At 37.5% G+C, this 20,872-nt stretch overlaps 11 protein-coding genes across 11 annotated transcripts; 5 read left to right on the plus strand and 6 right to left on the minus strand. All coding sequences in view use genetic code 6, as the record gives it.

Annotated features, from left to right (window-relative positions):
• Positions 1-1,137: 1,137 nt before the first annotated feature.
• SS50377_27080 (uncharacterized protein) lies at positions 1,138-1,776 on the minus strand (the record flags this gene model as incomplete). Its single annotated transcript, XM_067910876.1, has 1 exon — positions 1,138-1,776. One exon carries the CDS (start codon positions 1,774-1,776, stop codon positions 1,138-1,140), a length of 639 nt encoding a protein of 212 aa, XP_067761563.1.
• A 656-nt stretch (positions 1,777-2,432) lies between these two features.
• Positions 2,433-2,987, plus strand: SS50377_27081 (uncharacterized protein; the record flags this gene model as incomplete). Its single annotated transcript, XM_067910877.1, has 1 exon — positions 2,433-2,987. One exon carries the CDS (start codon positions 2,433-2,435, stop codon positions 2,985-2,987), a length of 555 nt encoding a protein of 184 aa, XP_067761564.1.
• A 1,080-nt stretch (positions 2,988-4,067) lies between these two features.
• Positions 4,068-4,961, minus strand: SS50377_27082 (Cysteine-rich membrane protein 2; the record flags this gene model as incomplete). Its single annotated transcript, XM_067910878.1, has 1 exon — positions 4,068-4,961. One exon carries the CDS (start codon positions 4,959-4,961, stop codon positions 4,068-4,070), a length of 894 nt encoding a protein of 297 aa, XP_067761565.1.
• A 1,127-nt stretch (positions 4,962-6,088) lies between these two features.
• On the plus strand, positions 6,089-6,382 carry SS50377_27083 (uncharacterized protein; the record flags this gene model as incomplete). Its single annotated transcript, XM_067910879.1, has 1 exon — positions 6,089-6,382. One exon carries the CDS (start codon positions 6,089-6,091, stop codon positions 6,380-6,382), a length of 294 nt encoding a protein of 97 aa, XP_067761566.1.
• A 93-nt stretch (positions 6,383-6,475) lies between these two features.
• SS50377_27084 (uncharacterized protein) lies at positions 6,476-7,585 on the plus strand (the record flags this gene model as incomplete). The annotated part of the gene is made up of 1 exon (XM_067910880.1): positions 6,476-7,585. The coding sequence occupies one exon, from the start codon at positions 6,476-6,478 to the stop codon at positions 7,583-7,585; it is 1,110 nt and encodes a 369-aa protein (XP_067761567.1).
• Positions 7,586-7,623: 38 nt separating this feature from the next.
• Positions 7,624-12,234, minus strand: SS50377_27085 (Xenobiotic-transporting ATPase / Multidrug resistance-associated protein; the record flags this gene model as incomplete). Its single annotated transcript, XM_067910881.1, has 1 exon — positions 7,624-12,234. The coding sequence occupies one exon, from the start codon at positions 12,232-12,234 to the stop codon at positions 7,624-7,626; it is 4,611 nt and encodes a 1,536-aa protein (XP_067761568.1).
• Positions 12,235-12,557: 323 nt separating this feature from the next.
• SS50377_27086 (uncharacterized protein) lies at positions 12,558-12,929 on the minus strand (the record flags this gene model as incomplete). The annotated part of the gene is made up of 1 exon (XM_067910882.1): positions 12,558-12,929. One exon carries the CDS (start codon positions 12,927-12,929, stop codon positions 12,558-12,560), a length of 372 nt encoding a protein of 123 aa, XP_067761569.1.
• Positions 12,930-12,970: 41 nt separating this feature from the next.
• Positions 12,971-15,070, minus strand: SS50377_27087 (uncharacterized protein; the record flags this gene model as incomplete). The annotated part of the gene is made up of 1 exon (XM_067910883.1): positions 12,971-15,070. The coding sequence occupies one exon, from the start codon at positions 15,068-15,070 to the stop codon at positions 12,971-12,973; it is 2,100 nt and encodes a 699-aa protein (XP_067761570.1).
• Positions 15,071-15,780: 710 nt separating this feature from the next.
• Positions 15,781-16,005, minus strand: SS50377_27088 (uncharacterized protein; the record flags this gene model as incomplete). Its single annotated transcript, XM_067910884.1, has 1 exon — positions 15,781-16,005. One exon carries the CDS (start codon positions 16,003-16,005, stop codon positions 15,781-15,783), a length of 225 nt encoding a protein of 74 aa, XP_067761571.1.
• Positions 16,006-16,668: 663 nt separating this feature from the next.
• SS50377_27089 (Cathepsin B) lies at positions 16,669-19,164 on the plus strand (the record flags this gene model as incomplete). The annotated part of the gene is made up of 1 exon (XM_067910885.1): positions 16,669-19,164. One exon carries the CDS (start codon positions 16,669-16,671, stop codon positions 19,162-19,164), a length of 2,496 nt encoding a protein of 831 aa, XP_067761572.1.
• Positions 19,165-19,214: 50 nt separating this feature from the next.
• On the plus strand, positions 19,215-20,438 carry SS50377_27090 (Nucleoside transporter; the record flags this gene model as incomplete). Its single annotated transcript, XM_067910886.1, has 1 exon — positions 19,215-20,438. One exon carries the CDS (start codon positions 19,215-19,217, stop codon positions 20,436-20,438), a length of 1,224 nt encoding a protein of 407 aa, XP_067761573.1.
• Positions 20,439-20,872: the final 434 nt, after the last annotated feature.

Below are 20,872 nucleotides of genomic sequence, written 5' to 3' on the forward strand. Positions count from 1 at the left end.
AATCATGTGGATAGATAGTTTAAAGTGACTTTCATACGTAATTGTAAGTAAATTATTTTCGTAACCTAGACATTATTGCAATTTCTATTTTTCAAGAGATCGGCATGAGCTACTTTACACAAAAAATCGCAATATTACTGGTGATGGTATTGTGATTTGTGGTATTACCTGCTTCAATCTACGAAAGATGTTCATTAATAATCTGATGAATCTTAGTCTAAAACGAAAGTCATATTAATCCAATCAACATGACCTTAATATCATACAATGCGCTACCAGCAATAGTTTGATGAGGTATCTATGCTTTTATTCTGAACTTGATCTCTTTTATAAAACATCTATTGGTAGCATGTTTGCATAAATTAGTAAACACACGATTTCATACAGTGTTTGATATCTTTCACTAGAATTACTATTTTTCTAGTATGGGTAATTTTCACTATAAATTTCAAAATCTTGTTAGATTTCTTTCGAATTATTAATAACTCTGATATCAAATGGTTAGTATGTTTAGGTGTTTGACTTACCTATGAAAATCAGAATCCCAAAATAACAAGTTATTTCCTTGCAATACCAGAGACCGTTACGTTGTGTGCTGGCTAATCATAACTTCTACGCTATATAAGCCGCAGTTAACGTATATGAAGGATTTTATTCCTGGATAGAAGAGTATATGAACTAAGAATAAGTGTGCATACTATCAGCCAGTTTCTGGTATTGCGTGTAGGTGACTTATACTAATATATTTTTTTAACAAACGCTATCAATTAGAGATAGACAGTATCATATAAACAAACTTTTGAGAAAGCTAGCAGCAGGGGATCCTCTAGAATTGGAATCACCATCCTATGATTTTCAGAAATACTCACATCCCGATCCTTTGTTCCTACATACAGAACTCCAGACAAAGTTATAATATTGGTACTTTATTATGGTATTCTATATTATATGATTTTCTCAAGTAAGAAAATACTATATATTACTATCCATTACCAATTCAGCTTCTAGCAGCTAAACCAGCCATATTCTGATACCTAAAGAACACTCGCGTTTTCTCAGCCTCGGATCGGTCGATATTACCTTTCGAGATAATTCATTCAGTCGAAGTTGCGCATCTCCTGTAAGAGCATAGCCAGATCAAAATACCAAATTGCACAAATACTGAAACTATACTGTTTCTAAAATGATGGCAGCAGACAAATGCTGGAGCAGTCCGAATAAATAATCCGCATGCACCTTCTACCCACCCAACTCAAATAGCGCTAGGGAGTGCAAACCGTGACGAGCCTCCTCAATTTCATCCAAGTTTGCATGAGGCTGTCCTGCTGATGTCACCCCCAAAGCCTGCCAGCTGTGCGACAGATGAAAATCTGAACCGCTTGGATGGGGCCTGTTAAGATAGTTCTGGCTAAATAAGTTTCCGATAGGAGCTATACTCCCTGCGACTCTGGGCCAAACCGGTGCTCGTACTGCTGGGGAGGCCTTGTTTTCGCCAGAGCTGCTAAAATCTGTCCAGTAGCATGCTAGGTGCAATAAGATTGCGCAGGGTGCAGTATCAGATACTGGCACCGTTAACCTGACCCGTCTGGCATCTGCTGAAAGGTATGTGTTTTGCAGGTTTCGTCTGAATTTCGTGTTACCAATACTGGAACTGAGGATGTGCTGGCACTCAAAATTTAAAGCATGCACTCGAAGAAGTCTGCCGACCTATCTGCATGTAACCCAGCAACGACGGAGGTCGGCTGACTGCGCCTCCACTTTCGCAGTGGAATACATATTCAGCTAGAAGTATGTTTGAGCCACCTGCAGAGAGTTCGTAGGGTTTGACAGGTACCAGCTAGATTCCGAAACCGCCGGCGCAGGAAATGGTGCAGATTGCGCAGCTGGTACGACTCGGCGGGTGGCTGGCGACACTGCCAGAAGGTGCTTATATGAATTTATATGTTAGCAGAGCTCACTACAGCAGGTACCATACGATGCTGCATGCGATAGCACTGCACCGTAAACGCAAAGAAGCGATCCCTCTGCCGCACAGTGGTATCCATTTCAGGGATGTTAAATATTATCATATAGTATAGTAGGAGGCCAGTGGTAAAATATTCTTGGGGATTACAAAATCTAGTTTCTCCGGATTGACATTATTACGTAGAACGCCCACCTTCTTAAAATGGGCTGCTGCGAGACCGACTCGGCCCTGGGCGAAAAAATAGTGCAGGAGGGCAAAATATTTGAGGAGGTGAGGCTGGAGAGCCTGGCGTTGTTCAATTCCTGCAGCAACTCGAACGAGTCGTCCGACTTCTTGGTTTTCCAAAGGGGGACCTCCATAAGCTGCGCGCAGACTCCGTATTTACTTAGCATATATAATACTTAAAATGACTTTTAGCCTTTACGATTATAGTATAGCAAATAGCAAGGTATTCACTCCGCCTAAAATGACCCTGCACCTCACTGACAGGACCGCGCTGTCCAGCCACATGCAGACGCCGCTGTACGTTAACAAGCCGCAGCGTGCGCGAGAGCTCAAGTCTGTTCCGGTCCCGCAGCGCCTGCCCACCCCCAGGGTAATCGTCAAGCCGCAGGTCCAGCTCCCGCAGCACACCTGCAGCCAGACCATCTCCCGCAAAAGTGTCCCCCTCATCACGCAGAAGGACCCCTCCTGCGCGCGGTTCGACCCCTGCTGCACCGGGAAGCGCCTGCTCTCGGACCAGAAAACGCGCCCCAAGGAGCTGTACAACCGCTTCTACCAGGGGCGCAACGGCCCCATCCCCCAGGACACGCTGGGGCAGTTTACGTTCAAGGGGCGGCAGGTGGACCATGGGGCCAAGATGCGGTTCGGCGTCCACAACAGGGTAGAGCGGGAGGCGATCCCCGAGTGGAAGTTCGCGGACCTCGGCGTCGGAAAGCAGAACTGCGCCCGGGACCGGACTGGCGCGGGACTCAAGGGGCTCCTGGGGGCGACGTACGCCGACGACGGGAAGTGGTAGTGAGAGAATACGTTGGGCCGTAGCCAGGTTTATGTTTGCTTTGCATCCACTACGTGAGTAGTTTCTCGCACCTGTTGCAGCTGCTGGGAGTTTCTTGCCGCTGAGTGGCAGGAAGCCTTCTGATAATGGGCATTGCCGCATTAGAGTAGGCCAATAGGCCCCGGCGCACTGGAAAGTTCCGCCGAATCAGGCACCTAGCTTTACCTGGGTCCTACTCTACATTAGTCAACCGGCATACCGAAGTTACATATGGTTGCGTATCGTTCTCCAGTGGCACCAGCAGCCTCTGCAACCCACCATCAGGGTTTCATCGCGCCACCGAGTTACCATATGCTTTCTAGAGGACTGCCTACATTGTAAAAGTATTTGCACCGCTACCAATATGAATATATATTGTCTAATACACTATAAATTACTTTGCTGCAGAATGAAAGTTATCAAATTACGCGCACCCCAGAATACCAAGAGGAACTGAATTCAAGTAGTCACTCGCACCGCCAGTTGCAGGATCTAAATCTCTCATACGGGCACCTGACTGGTTGATCATCGAAGGCTAGGTTAATCCATGAATCTGTTGGGAAGCAACCCCATGGTTCAGCAGCTCCGTATAGGCTATTGCATTATTATCATAGTTATCGCTGTAAGCTACCACTATCATCCAGCGATAGTTATTGGCGATATTTGCTTCTTAGAGAAAAATATATAGCCTGCAAAATACAAATTGCTCATACTATATTGAACGTAAAATTTTAAATTTATACTTTTCTCTTGGTATTTTTTTTTGAAATCTGATGCTTCATATTACCACACGCACTCTGGTCTTTGACAAAAGGAAACTGCGCTGGTATTCTTTATGCAATGAAGTACTTATTAACACGACGCAAGTCCTTGCAAACGAGCGTCATGCTGTTACCTTAGTTCTCCTGATCCACCTATCTCAGGATACCGTAAAAATAAAAGGGCTATACGGATATTACTATCTCAGCCAAATACCTGAACTTATCCAAACTTCATGCTGCTTACCTTTAAATTTAAAAACTATCGCCACCCGCAATTATTTTGCACTAACAAGCTGCTAGGACTTCATATAACTTCTGCCGCCGCTCGTTTCTTCTGAATTATGTAGTGCGAAATCCCGCCGCAAATTGCTGCAATAATTAATATACTGCACCCAACAATAATTTCTATAACCTCAACACTTAATTTTCTGTCAATATCCTCTCCTTAATATGGTAAACACATATGGCCGATTTTCTAGTACCCAGATACACATTCCTCGCACTTCCCAAACATATCCATCTTAAGATTAGGAAGGCAGGAACCACATTTTAGAGTGAAATCTGAACATGTTGCGCAATTTTTACTCTCCCCACACATGCAAGTGGACGTTATATTTTCGTCACAAAGCGATACCACACCATCTTTGCAGTAGTACCCAATCTTGAGATCCTGACAGGTCTTGGTGCACGTACCATTAATTGTTATTACACTATAAGAATTATCTTCTAAGCACTGTACGCAGAAGCTTCCTGAAAGACAAATTGAACATCCTTTTTGGCACGGTCTGCAGTGGCGTTATTCCAAATCGCAGTAGCCAGCGTTCCATTCCTAGCAATCACTATTTTCCGTGCAAGCGCGATAACACGTGTTATCACGCGCATCAAGCAGGAACCCAGGTTTGCACGTCGTGCAGAACGCGCGCGAGTAGCAGGTTACGCAGTTTTCATCGCACTTGCTGCACATGCCAATCTGGTCGGGAAAGAAGCCTGAAATGCACGTTTTGCATCTCTTCAGCCCGCAGACCTGACAGTTTTCGAATTCGAAATTGGCGACGCAGTTGCAGCCCTGGCCAAGGTGAATGTTGTGGTCGTCGCAAGGCAGACAGTCGATCATGTCCATGTCAGCGGCTGTTGCGGGGCAGAACGTGTCTTTGGGGCATATGTTGAAGTTAATCGAGCATTGGCCTAGTTGATTCATTTTAGCAGGATGATTTTATTTTTCGAATATTATCCGGTAAAACGTATAATAGAGAGAATTTGTGGCTGCAAATTCTACGGTTTCTTTGTATATATATTATATGATAATAAAGATAAAATAAGTAGAAAGTATTAGGAAGGGACTGTATTTATGAATAATAATTTGCTAAATTGTATAATACAAAACGGAGGCTAAATATAGTTTTTGGTGGAAAAATGTGAATTGGTTGGCTTGGGATGTTGCTTATGCGATTAATAAGTATAATTTTATCTATATTGTAGATAGATATCATAGGAAAAATAAGCTTATACGGTAAATAATTCTTGTGAATATAATCTAAAATTAAGTATATAATCAAGTTTTATATTTTGTAAATTTTTAAGTTAAAAAATTATGTCCAAATTCTATTATTTTGCATTAAATTGTATTAATAAGCTTTTACGAATTAAAATTATGAATTTTTCTAAATGGTTTACTTCTTATATCTGTTATGATAACTTCTCATAATGCTGAACTATTATAATAAAAATTAGCATTATATGGTGTATGAGGTTTTATGGTCTACTGAATTATTCGGTTTTAATATATACCAGATATTCCACTAACGATGAAGAAAAAATTTAGTTAGAAATTCTCCTAGTGAGTTCCATGTAATATCTAATCTTTGTAGTTTATGGTGTTAAATTTATAACTAATAGGTTGTTTCATGTGATTCAAACAACAGTATCTTACTTAGGTAAGTTTATGAAATAGTTAATCAATCAAGTATATAATGGGTATGGACATAACAAAAAATTCTACTAATTATGAGAAACTATAATTATACTATTTATTGATAACAGATGCTGATGTATAAATTTTCTACACTTTTTGTAAAAATTTTCTACAGTAAGGGTTTTTATATTATAATAGCTTTTACTTTTCTTTATTCTAATTATGATTGGATATATAAGCAAATAATAATTGTTTCTAGTTATTTGTTTTTAAAATAATTTTTATACTAACGAAGATGAAATATAATAGCTTTAGTATCTTCAAAGAACTAGTATTAGTTTTTTGAGAACAACAAATATAGATATATAAAATAATAATAAAATAATGCTGATTTATTTATTTAAAAAATAAAAATGTTTCACACAGATTCATTTTCCGAAGAGCAAGTTATCCCATAGCTACATTCTGCAATTAATTAGTATGGCACAGATTGGGTAAAAATATAGAAGAATAGACTTCCAAACTTTAAAATTTCAGAAATAAGATCACTCTACAAAGCTAGTACCGTAGATCACGTAGAAGAGATTAAATCATCGACTTTAAAACACTGTTCTTCAGATGTATGTGTATAAGATATCGAATTTTCGTCCGAGCTTTCTTTTGCAGAGGACTGCGCGACGTGTGTGGAAGATTTCCTCCTGGGATGAGTGATTACTGTCTATTGTCGAGTTATCCTTTAAATTACTAAATAGTTTATATTATATGTTATGAATACTTATCTCCATTTTCCTTCCGCGCTAATGGGATGTGGAATTCCACCTGTGCTCACTGCGTCGGGGCCGCTTCCTGACGTGATGGAGGCGTCTCAAATTCCAGAGACAAGGATGCAAATAGCCGATACACTCGATTTCTCGCTGACCGCTTCGGTATCGGCCTCCATGTCCATGCACATGCAGCGCCAGCCTGTCTTCGCTGCGTTCGTACGCAAAACAGACGCATATGCAGCCCCTAAGCTACACTAGGTGGCGTGCGAGTATCTTACTGCGGGGAGGACAGCTACGTTCTTCGGCGCCGAGCTGGAGGGCCTTGAGGTGCTGACTGGCACCGTGCTCTGCCTGCACAAGCTGGAGAACTTCAGCCAGTACGTGGTCGACTCGTTTGTGAACCAGCTGGTGCTGAGCGTGAACCTGCCAGATATTTTCACGCGCACGCTGGACTTCCAGCCGCAGAAGATGTTGCAGGGGGTGGAGCAGGTGAACTACAGCGTACACCAGCTGATTTAGCATTTTCACCAGCTGCCCATCCACCTCGTGCGGTTGGTGGTTAAGAACGTTTCTGCATTCATCATCTATCTGCAATAGTTCAACATCATCAGCAACGGGATCGCGCCGTCCAACGTAGCCATCAAGAAGAATATGGGATTCTCGCTGCAGAACCTGTTTGCCTCCAGCCGGGTCCACGCCTCGCCGAATGTGCCATATTGCGGCATCAACGAGGCGGAGAACATCGTGAATCTAGTGACCCGGATGTGCTACAACACCTGTATATTTTTTCAGTTCAAGAGCCTAGAGAGCCTCTTGATCTACGATGGCGAATGCTGCTTTGATGACTATTTTACTGGAGATATAGAGGACTTCGTCAGGGCAGTGGGCGCGAGCGAGACCATGCAGGAGGTCGCCGATCACCAATTCGTCCGCGATGCCCAGGTCTCTTTCATTACCGAGCTAACTGAAATCCGAGATGACGTTGAGTTTAAGGAGGAGCGGGTGCTCCAGTAGTTCCTGGACGGGTTCAGAGGATAGGTAGCACCTACCGAGGATTTTACAGAGGGTGTGGAATCGCAAGTTTGTCGTGGGTTTTCAGAAGCGTACTTCGGCAGGAGAGCCTGCGAGGGAGGGATCACATTTTGACCCAACTATAAAGTGAGAATTTTGTTAATGTAAAGCGCTCACTAGTCAATTTCAACACGAACTTCTACGCCTTCCTATCTCTATTTTTCTGCCAAATCTGCGGCATTCTTAAGCTTTCCACTCATTTCCTCGCCCAATTTCTCTACCATTTCATAAAAAACACCCTTTTATCTCAAAAGCTTAGCAGGGCTATCCATTTCAACAATTTCACCTTTATCCATAACAATAATACGATCAAAATCAATAATAGTATCAAGTCTATGAGCTATAGACAAAATAGCAGTACCTTTTAAGTTATCACGAAGTGTAATTTAAATGAGTTTATCATTTTCTCTATCAACCTATGCCGTAGCTTCATCTAATACTACCAAACAGCATTCTTTAATTAAAGCACGAGCAACACAAACAAGCTATTTTTAACCAGCAGAAAGATTATCTCCATTCATTGCGATCTTACAATTTAACTAACCAGGTTGTTGTCTAAAGAAATCTCCCATTTAAACAGAGTCCAGAACACTCCATAATTTTTCATCGGGAATTCTTTCTACACCATCGAGAATAATACCTTCTGCTTCGGCTTAAGAGAATACACAAAGACATTATCTTAAAGTGCCAGAAAACAGGAAAGGATCTTAAGGAATAATTGTTAATGCTTACCTAGCCGTATGAAGGCCTATCTCACGAATATTAACTCCATCTATAATTATTTGAGTTTCTTTTTCACATTCTGCTAATCTAAATAAGGCTACAGTAATAGATGATTTTCCTGCCCCTGTACGTCCAACTATACCAATATGTTCTCCAGGGTCAATTGTGAAATTTATATTTTTGACCACTAAATCTAAGTCCGATCTGTATCTAAAGCTAAGATTTTTAACTTCAATTTTGCTCGATTTTTAAGGCCAACCTTTTTTAGTATTAGTTACATAAACACCTTCTTCTTCCATATCCTGATACTCGACAATTCTTTCAACAGATGCCATTTCAGACTCAACTTATACCAATGTAGTAACAAACTATAATAAAATATAGGTAATAGAGAAACTCTATGAAACTATAATACCTGTATAGCTAGCAATTTTCATACTATAAGGTGCAACTAATGTACAAACTATAGTAACTAAAAATGCAAAACTAGCACATAATATACCAAGTCTGAATGTAAGCCATCTTTACAGTGCTAAAGTGAGCCAATTAGCTTAAAGGGATGCTTCTGCATCTTTTCTAAAGCGTTATAAAAAGTCATCCTTCCGCTAAAATGACCGAATTGATATAAGACAATCGACGGTCTCACCACAAGTTGAGAATACAGGAGAACGTAGAATAGCATCTATTCTTTTCAACTGAGGAGAAACTTTTCTGAAAGAAATGAAAATACTCAAGAAAATAATTATTGCAGGAATGATCAAAATAAGAACTGGGAAGTTCAAAATTGACATAGTAATGATCATACCGATAATCATGAATAAAGTCATAATACCTTATGACATATAACGTAGAATATTGCTATCTACTGAATCAGTATCTTTAGAAAGTCTATTTTAAATTCTACCTTAAGGAGTTGTATCGAAAAACGCTGTTCTTTAACGTAAAATAGAACGCAGCATTCTATTATGTAAATTTTGAGAAGCATCAAGACAAAATTTTGTGAAAAATACATTACCAAGATAAACAAATAACATTATCAAAAGAGTGAGGCCAATGTAAAGGTAAAGGTAATTTGGCGAGGTTTTAAGATTAAAACTTGGAAGTCCGGAACTTTAAGATGCTAAACATGTGAAAACAGTTTACGTATCAGCATCTGTCTAAAAGAAAGCATTACAAGCCGATATTAAAGGATTTACTGGATTATTTGGCGGACAAGTCGAATTAGGACAAACTTATTCGCAAACAGGTGTAACATCTTTAGTTCCAGACCAATTATATTCGTCTTGTGTCCAAGCAGTAACTAAAATTGTCATATATTATTAAAGAGCCTAGCTTATCATTTAGAAAAACAATGAACACGCGAATAGCATACCTGAACCTGCTGTTAACCACTTAATATAAGATTGAATTGAAACATTCCCATTTCCAGATTATTTCTCGTCATCAGTTAGTTTACCATCAGCTTAATTTTCTATAATAGCATCTTTCGGAGATACTTCTTCAGTACGCTTAGGAGCATGAATTACGGCTTTATCTTCTAAAATCTCGGTTTAGCTTACATTTTAAGCAGAGGTTTTAGTATGATCAGTTAGCCCCATAATAACGACATTTTCAGCCATTAGCTCGTCTAAAGTGCCAATATGCGCTAATTTACCGTCAATAATGTTAACAATCGAATCGCAGTCCTCGAAAAAGTGCGTTTAATGACTAGCGATAACAACCGTTTTGCCCCTACCGACTAAATACCCTTTTACCACCTCATTCCAGAGCGTAAACCCAACGTGCGAATCCACCGCAGACAGCGGATCGTCCAGAAGGTAGATATCGCTATCGCTGTAAACCGCTCTGGCAAGCGCCAAACGCGCTTTTTGGCCCCCTGACAGAGTCACGCCCTTCGCGCCGACCTCCGTTGCATCACCTGCCGCCATAATCGCAAAATCTGGCACCAAACAGCAAATTTCGCAGATTTTGTCGTATTTTTGCTGGTCAAAAGCCTTCCCAAAAGTGATGTTTTCCCGCACCGTGCAGTTGAAAACCGCCGGATTTTGCGAGAAATACGCAATCGATCCGCTGACTTTCACGAAAATCGCCTCCATTTTCCGCTCCTTTTGCTGCTGTTTTTCGCATTTGTAGGCGAACGTCAAATGCGCAGGCGGCTCGATTAGCTCCTGAACGTGGTCCCTCTTGCGCGAACTGAGGCGCATTTCGCCCAAAATCGCACTGAAAAATGACGATTTTCCGCATCCCACTTGGCCGCAAACGCCGTAAAGTTTGCCGTGCGGAATCTGGATTTCCAGGTCGTGCAGAACGTCCGGGAGGTCGTCAATTGCGGCTTAGTTTTGCTTGGAAATCAGCTTGTTGATGATCTGAATGTGCAGATAGAGCTTTCGCAGGCGGTCAAAGTCGCAGTCCTGCCTCTCAAAATCGAGTTTTCCGGGCAGATATTGCTGCAAATTCTCGAAGCGAGAGAGGAAAGTTACGTCGAAATCGACGCACCAGCGGTCTAAAACTGCCGCTGAGAGAGGTGGCGCCGTAGGGTCGTTTTGCAGTTCGAGCAGATCTATTTCTAGCACATTTTGCGTCTAAATTGACGGCAAAAGCCTCGATTTCATCTGCGTGAACTTAGCGATTAGTTTGGGCAATGTCGTGGAAATTGTTTTTACGGTTTTCGTGTTTTCCTTGAAAAATGGGTCAAGAATTGGCGGCAGATACAAATCCTTTTTGTTTGCCCACGAGAAACTCGGTTTGTTGACGATTTCGATGGCGTTGGCGCCTTATTTATCTTGCCTCGAGACGACGCCGTTGTCAGGCTCTGAAAGCTGCATAAACGTCGAAATTCTGTTGCCGGAGATCATCGCATCGGAATAAGCCGTTAGGACCATCGGAAGCATAATTATTGACATAGACAAAAATTAGAACAGGAAAAGTGTGGTAAATGCAGTCGAAATGTCGAAGCGGTCTAGGCCGATCATAGCAGCGAATGCAAAACACGTCATTAAAGGAGCAGTGGTTTGGGCAATTAGCATAAAAAGGCCCATGCAAAGACCAAATTTGAATAGCATTGCAATTTCTTAAGATCTTATATTTCTTAGTCTTTTCTCTTGGATGTCTTCTAAAGCGAATAATTTGACTACTTTGATGCCGTTAAGAATTTCCGTCGCTCTTTTAACACGTACATCTCTTAAATTCATAATTTTTCTTTGGGATGAGAAAACAAAACCCATGATAGAAGCCATAACAGGTATAACAACTAAATAGGCACACAATCCAACAAATGCTATAGGGTCTATTTTAACACCAAGATAAATTAAATAAGCTATAATGTCACATGGCATTTAAAATATCATGGGGAAGAATTAAATTAACATTGATATTTTTTAAGTATCAGTATATAGCAAATTAACTAAGTTTCCTGTTGCAGAAGAGGCTCGGGCTTAATCAGATAAAAGCAAAATTTTGTTGTATAAAAGGTCAAGTAACCCAGAATTAATTTTTAATGCAGCCCTTATTGTTGAAGAAAACGAAATTCCCTGCAATATCACTGATGAATACTAAGCAAAAAAAACAAGAATGATATATGGATATAATTATTTAATAACCTTTTTAAGTCCCGTTAGATATGGAATCATTTGATATACTGGAGTTTGGCTTAATAGTAAGTCACAATCTGTAAAGCTTGTTGGTGTTAAATACTAAGTAAAGTTCTAAACAGCTAGAGGAGACATAACATTGCAAAGGGAAATAAAAGGGATTATAAAAATCAAAAATAAGAAGTTCTTTTTATTAGCCTTTATAGCTACTTACAATAAGCCTGGTGTTTTCTTGTTGTTTAAATTATACTTATCGATAGCTAAATTCCATTCCTTTTAGATTTATCCAGCTGTATTCACTGGTTTAAAAGCGGTATCCAACTCTCCAATATCGTTTGGCTACATAATTTAACCTTTCTTAATTTTCTTAATCAAAGGAGACAACCAACTAAAAGTAAGCATGTCTACCATTTTACAGGTAATGAAATAAATATATATAACATAATGATACAATATTCCTGTTCTATCAAAAACGTATACACACAATTTCAATAATTATTAAAAAAATATTGTTTATATAACTAATATTAATTTGATCATTTTAATAATATATTTTTTATTATATTTAAGGCAGGTTTTTACATATTATAAACTATGTATCAAACTTTACGCTGCAAAATATAATCAAGGTAAATATAATATTTTCACAGAATACATGATACTATACTGATAATAAGTGTATGACATATTTATCTGCCAATTAACGCTAATTACTAAAATACCAAATCACTCTTTCACTCATCAATCGGATACTAGCCCTCGAAATACTCCATCAAAGGGATCCAGTCATCGATTTTCCCCTACTGCACAGTTGCAGTGCTTGGCAGCGCAACTTAGACGATGAAGTTTCTGTTGGCATTATGGTTCCTAGCACGCGTTTTGCACTGGTCACGGAAATCGACGGGAAACGCTGATAAAACCGTCTGTTTGGAAAGCACTGGGGAGGCCCCAAAACGCCTCACGCGGCTGCAGAGGCCGTTTATCGCGGAGGCGAGCGATTTGTAGAGCAACTCTCCCATTTCGGCGGTCGCATCGGCTGTAAAGACGCGCTTCAGCTTCTGGCGGTAAAATTCAGAGTCGTTCGTGACGCGCTTCTCGGAGCTCATTTTTAGCGGAGCGATTTTTATACAATTATTATACAATTATTTCACTAATTGTCGGTTGCGTTTTCCGAGCTGGGTTCGACCAGCGAGACCTCCTTTTCCGGCTCCATCCACTCTTTTGTGCTCTCGCCGGCGCTCTCCTCCATCCTGCTAACGTTCTTTTCGACCTGCCCCTTTTGCTCTGCCAGATTGTCCTAAAACGCCGTTTTCTCGCCATCCTCGCAGATGACCAGGCCGCCAACCTCGTCAACGTCTGTTTTGCCCACGAAGCTCTCGGTCTGCTTCTGGTACCTGTCGGCCGCGATTTTTGCGCCCGTAATAGCCAGATTTCCGGCCAAAATGAGCTTCTGCTGCTCCTTCGCGGCGCGCAGCATCAGCTCGCGCCGTTCGACCTCAGGAAGCAGGAAATTCTGCAAAATGTTCTGCAGAATCTCCGATTTGTCCGTTTTGACCTGTTTCGTGGTCTCGAAATCGAGCTCCACGAGCGCCTCCACCTGCCTGAGTGCGAGGTCCCTGGCGCGCACTTCTGCGTCCTCCGAGACCGCCTTCTTGCTCACTCGATGGACTATCATATCGACGAGCTCTCTGTGCGAATTTTGGATTATTTCGCGCGAAAAATCGATTCTGCAGCGCTGCATTTGCTCTTTTTGGCGCTATTGCGACTCTAAAAGCTCGCGCCTCGAGCGCTCTCTAAGCGCGATTTGAAGGATCGCCTGGGCTCTGAAAATCTGCTGTTCGCGCAGTCTGCTTTTGCTGATTGCGTCGATCGATTGACCAAGCGCCGTGGCGGCCGCTGATGTGATAACGGAAGACACCAAATTCTGCTAAAGAAGAAGCAGCCGTTCTTGTTAGCGGATTTCTTGTTTTTGAGAGTTTTGGACCAATTCATGCGCCAAACGGAGCTCCTGAACGAGCCCAATTCGCCTATTTTTGCCGTTTTGAAGCTTGATTTGGGTCGACACGCCCCGGATCATGTTCTGCATGTAATGCACGGCGTCCACTTCGGACAAATTTTCGATATTCGGCGGGTCCTAAAAGTAGTATTATTATACGCTTTTCTGCACTATTACCTCCTCGATATCGTCAAGTCTGCCACCCTCCTTTTCGAGCTGTTTTTAGATCTGTTTCTAAATTTTCTTCTTGTACGCGAGCTGGAGCGCCGCCGCCGGCGTCGGGAGGATCTTCGGAAGCGGATTTTCGCTCGAAACGGCGTACGATTTCGTCTATTTCGCGGCGCGTTTTGGCCTCGTAAATTCGTCCGGAAGGCGCGAATTTTCGCCGTCCAGAAACTGCAGAATTTCGTCGAAATCCTGCTGTGTACGCAGTTCCGTTCCAGCGAGTCGAATTACGCCCGCAAAGCGATAAGGGGCCTCTCCGGGCCGCAAAACCGGCGCGTTGAGCGAATTCGCTGAATGAACGGCCTGGTGGACGGCGTTTCGCGTGAGTTTCTGCTGCGGAAGCGCCAGCTGCGGCTTGTTGAGGTGATTCTCGAAAATCAGCCGATCTGAGGTCTATCTGAGGTTCTAGAGGTTTGAAATGTGTGCTATTTGACTATTTAGCTGCAGGCTATTTTGTTTGAGCCGCTGGATGCGTTTTTGGGCGAATTTCTCCTTCTGAATTTGCAGTTTCGCCTCCTGGGCGTCTGCGATGCGACCCAGCGTCATCGAGCGGATTTCGCACTTCGCAGCCTCCCTGTTCGTCAGCTGATCGACCAGCTGGTTGATTCGCAGCTCCTGAACATGCTCCATTTCGGCCTCCTTGCGCGCCCATTCTTTAATGTCCTTATCGACGAGCATTTTGACGCGCAGCTTCTCTTGCTCCAGCTCTTTCTGCGAGTATTACGTGCGCGTCGGGTCCAGCGCGGGCGGAATCGAGGCATCGTAAAGCCGGTTCTACTGGATCCTGTCGATGATTTCCATCGTCTTTTGGTGCGCCGGGAGCAGCTTGTTCGCGAACGTGAGCTCCTCCAGCGCCTTGAGCGCCTGGGAGTCGTCCGTGAGTGTTTTGTCGTCCAGCGGCGCGCTCCATGGATCCGTCTAAATCGCGTTCTCACGGAAATCCGTCTAGATCGAAACCGAGATCTGCGTAGTACGGCGGTACGGCGCCTGTTAAACGGTTGTGGTGTGGGATTTAGTGGCTTGCATTTTGCGGTGGAAAAATAGGAAAGTAAATAAATATATAATAATATATAATAATGTGAATTAATTAGTGGACAATGGGGGGACTGAATATGATATAGAGAAAATTGAACGTTGTTATACCTTTTATTATGTTTAAGTTGATAAAATGGATAAAAATGTGATTTTTTGGTCTAATCAGACAAATTACAGTATTTTTTGTAAAATGACGTGAATATTTAATAGGTACCTGAGATTTAGTGAGTAGGGATATTGTTTAACGAAGATAGAGCCGTAATATGGTTTTCAAATAATATTTGACTAGTGGATTAGTTAGATGAATCAATTTGCTTTAGTATAAAATTCACATAATAAATAAAATTAGTAAATAGTTAGACTTCATTATTCACAATTTACTAGTGAGTGGTAAAATGCGTAATTGAAATAAGCATTACATTTGAAAATAAATGAAGTCAACGTTTAAAAATGGTAAATTTTTAACTCAAGTATATTTAACTTTATTTTGATAACGAAATACTTTTATTCTCAAGACTATATAGACTGTATAATAAATGTTAATGATATCATAATTTATTGAATTAAAACATCTTTTGACTTAGTTAAAGCAGCTGATTAAATCTAATAACTCAAGATTATACTACATTTAATTTTATAAATACTAAGGAGGCCTTCTAGACTATATCTTAGGTTACCAATAAAGCAGCAAAACCATACTATCACTTAAAAACTAATCTCTTCAACGATTATATATTCTGTTAGTCAAAGTTAAAATCATTATCGTCTGAAAGCTCTAAATTGAAAGAAATATTTATTCCTCGCTACAATATTGACTATGAAATGGCAACACTAGTTAGTGCCATTAATTTTGTATTGTGATTAGATAATGGTGGCAATATGCGCTTATTTCGTATCATTTTATAGGTATAATTATAGTTCTCCATTTTATTTAGTATTGTAAATAACATTTTATGGCATATATGCATTTATACCATAATACTTTTTACATTATAAATTAGTATACATAAAAATCTAAATATAATCTAATATATTCTCGAATTGTTTAAATGAAACATTCTATTTTAGTATATAGACATATAATACTAATTAAATTTTTGAATACATAAGTTTGTAAAATATCACCTACATACTTAATGCTAGAAAATAAATGGTAGATTGCTGATTAAGTTCTACAGTATAATGTGATCATCAAAGATAATATGTGCAAATAAATAAATTCAATCATTAGATTGTTAATAAAAATGTATTAAAATTAAGAAACTATGTACATGAATAAAATATTCCTTATAATAAATTATCAACTCCTAATTTATATCATTTAGTATTATGATAAACTAAATTTGTATAAATTTATAATCAGGAGATTATGAACTCTCAAAATACAGAATAATATTATAATAAACAATGAATTTATAACGTGATTATAAAACTTTTGACATTCGATTATTTACTGAATAACTATTTAATCCAAATATGTTAATTTTAATTTTTTACATTTTCCTCTAATTCTATTATCAGCATTATTGTTTTAAACGCAAATATAGAATTACACGTAAGATATTTTCATCTCACTAAAAAAATCTAGAATGATAGTCTTTGTACTAACTGAAACTATTTTCCCTTTATTTTCATAGTTTGATAAAGACAAACATATACCTAGAGGCCCAAATTCTAGAATTTTACCAGAAAAATTTTCTTATATTGATAATAAATGTATTGATAAATTTATAAGAAACTAAGGTTCATGTGGAAATTGTTGGGCTGTAGCTACTGTAACAGCTTTAGGTTTACGAAGATGCCTATAAGGTGATGATTAACTTCTATCTATTGAAGAGCATACTGGTTGCGACCATGTGAGTAAATATGGCGTCACCAACAATGGCTGTAAAAATGGTAATGCTATTCCAGCTATGTATTACTCATAGAATATAGGCGACGTGTATGAATCTTGTATAAAATACAAATAAGCTAACGCATTTTATCCGTGGACTGATGTTGCTTGTTAATAGAAATGTGATAATGGATAAGAAAAGTAAAGATTTAAAGCCACTAATGCTAAAAGAATTTCAGGTATAGATAATATCAAACAAGAAATCTTAGTTAATGGGCCTGTTGCTGCTTCAATCTTCTTATATTCAGATTTTCCTCCTAAAAATAAACTAGAGCCATATTATTAAACAACTACCTAAAAATAAGGTGGTCATGCAGTAGTTATAGTAGGTTGGGGTGAATATAAGGGTGTTCCATATTGGGATATTGTAAATGGATATGGTAAAACCTGGAATTAAGATGGCCGAGTTAGAGTTAGATTAGGTACTAACGAAATGTCACTTGAGTCATATGTCACAGCTGCTGATGTTAAAATCAATAATGATATAAAACCACCTATTAATAATGGATAGTTTTCATTTTAAGATAATTTTATTTATCAATAATAAGCAGTTGTTTAGTATACTAAATTTAGTTAATGTTTGCTCAAAATAGATAATACTATAATTTAAACAATTGAAGGTACTGGAACGGTAAAGTTTTATGTAGACGTTATTCCAGGATAGCATACATTTTCATGTAATAATATTAATAAATAATTTAATGTTATAACGTACAATCTAGAATTTACTATAATGCCAACAATAGTCAAAGAAAATGATATGATAACAGTTTAGAGTCTTGAATTATCAGCTAGCTAAACAGTTTCATACAACTATTAAAATTATTCTTTAATAAATGGAAAAGTTTAGATAAAAACTATTATTGGATAATCATAAATCTAGATATTCTCTATTAATACAAATCCTATCATGAAAGAAAATAAGATTATAGTATTCAAGGAATCTCCTTTGGATCCAGATATTTAACCACCATAGGATGGAACTGTATTAAAAATTACTCAATAACCACTATAATTTTACGAAGTTCATGGAAAGGCAACTATATAACTTCTCATATAATTTATATTTAAATTAAAAGTAGAGGTTTTTAATACACATGGCACGAAAATCTAAATTATAAATTGGTAAAACCCTTAGAATATTAAATATGAAATATATTAAACTTTTACAAGTTAGTAATTGGCTTAAGGAGAGTATTATTTCTAAATAACAGGTACCAATAACTATATTATTCGATCTATTAAATTTTCTGTTGGTAAATAACTTTGTACTTTAGTATTTCCTTCTCATTTAGATTAAATTTATTAATTCCATGATTTTCCAATCTCAACTTTAAATTGTGGGGGGGAATTCATTAAAATAGACTAGTAGATAATACCTATTACGAATCCATCTATCACTTATCAAAATATGTTAACTCTAGGAGCACATATGATTTTCTTAGGCGAACTATAAGCTACAATAAATATTATCTAACCTCCATCTTTTACAGATACTATTCTTTATGGGAATATTAATGAGGTTGTCGTATTACAGGTATAAAATCTACCTTAGAAGTATATCATTCAAACATAACTTTAGTATAATGTGAACAGCTTATCCTTTAGCATCACATCTAACAAAGCAGGAACCTTTGACTTTACACTTAAATCATAATAGGTTTACCCGGATATTACATTAAAAGCATAAATTGTGTTTTTAGCAAATTCTTGTACAATTAGTATAGATTAAAGTAATCCTCTTGTTAATAAATAAATAATTCTTACAACTACGTGTGTAGGCCAATAAGTTTTATACTATCCTTCTGGTGAGACAAAAGTTATTGAAAACTTATTTACACCACATATTTAAGGAAAATATAAAATATGCATTACTACAAATTGCATAGAGTTTTCTGTCAAAGGTATAAATGTTGAAATAGATTTTAATAAAATTAACAGTTTAATTGATAAATTTTCAATTTAATTTTCAATTATATAGTAATAAAAGTTAGTTATTTAGATTTTATGTCCAGAAAATAATTACAAATTGAATTTGATTGTGTTTGAATCAGATACTAAACTTTAGCATTTAATTTTACCAGAACTTGTATGTAAGAAGGCTTATATTAGGATTAAAAGTATTGGAACTACTAATTTAATATATGGTGATTCATCATATTTTGATGTACAATAAAATCTTTTAATTTGACATTCTGAATACTTTTATAATTTTTATATATAATAGCGTTATTGTTAAAAATGAAGATAGATACTGTTTACTTCTAAATTGTAACTTTTGGAGTTATGATTTATTTCCCATTCTTCTCGTTATTAGCTTCTAATAATTATTGGACACAGTTCTATAGTTTATAGTTTACAACATATGCCTCATGTACTTATAATGTTTTAGAATCATTAGGCTCAATAGTATCTGTTCCTTTAATGAAAAAAGTTTCAATTCATTCTATAGTCAATATAACACTAATATTTAATTTATTAAGTTTAATTCTCATTCCAGTACTTGTTTTCATTAGTAATAAATTAACTAGGAGTATCTTAACGTTAATTCCTATTGCATTGATGGGGATATGTGGTGGGACCTGTTTTACTGCATTGGCTACCTTTACCTCTTAAATTGAGTAATAATACGCTTAGGCGTTGTAATTAGGTACGGGGTTATCTGAATTAATAGTGTAGGTATTAAAAATATTATTTTTCTACACTGGGACATTATTTGGTGGCTCAGACGAAAATTAAGTATTTTTAGAGAATTTATGTTATTTTTTAACAGCATTTTTATACATTGTTCTAGTTACATTTTTATGGCAATAAATGACAAAATAACATTAATTTGCGAGGCAAGTAATAGCTAACTATGATGAAGCAGAAGGCCTTTTACATGGGTCAGATAATGACAGTTTACAACCTATTAAAGTAAAATTGAGTAAAAAATCAATCAATATAGGGATAGCAATGTTCTTCACATAGTTCATTACTTATTTAACTTTTCCTGCACTTACTACGTCCATTCCTTTTATATAAAACATAAATAGTGGTTTATAATTTCTTGATCCCTAGTTTTCTTTATGGATCATGTCATCCTATTTATTTTCAGACTTCTTTGGCCGGATGATAATTAAATCTAGATTTATTTAACGTTTTTATAGTTACTAATTAGCAGTTACAGTGGCATATTTTAGAATATGTTTGGTACCATTATTCTTTATAGTAAATCTTCCTAGACCTAAAGAATAAGTTCTCCCATTAATCCATAATGATATATTTTCCTTTATACTCGTAGCAATCTTTTCTCTTACTGGGGGAATGAATCTGACGGTAATATTTGTTAGAGCATAGGATAATATCCTTAGCGTCTAAGAAATACATAAGATATCTAATTTTATTTCTATAATGTGTACTGTAGGTTGCACTGTTTCAAGTTTTGTAGCTATTCCAATTAGCCTTATTGTGAAAGATGAATGATTGTTGAGTTAGTATATTTATAGTAGAATTCGTAGTAAATTTATATTACTCTGGTAATCTAGATTTTTTCTACTATAAATATTGTAAAATAGAATAAGAAATAATACTTATATAATAATATATTTATATTCTTATTAATGTTGCGGAAGTTTTAAATTCACTCCAATTCATTAAAAATATATAATATTTACAACAAAATTAATTATTTAAGAATACTTCTATATAAAAGTATATATTAATATAAACTATATTAATAAATGGATTGATACTACTTCAACCATGGTCACTAATAAAGAAAACTAATTTATTAAATAATATTATTATTATTATCTGAATATAAGCAGTAGAAATTATTATAACTATTTTAAATATGTAGTAAAACATAGAACTAAATCTATAACCATATTAGTAAATATTATTTTAATAACCAAGTT

This window comes from Spironucleus salmonicida, chromosome 7 (genome assembly GCF_000497125.1).
Source record: "Spironucleus salmonicida strain ATCC 50377 chromosome 7, whole genome shotgun sequence".
NCBI classification, from domain to species: Eukaryota; Fornicata; order Diplomonadida; family Hexamitidae; genus Spironucleus; species Spironucleus salmonicida.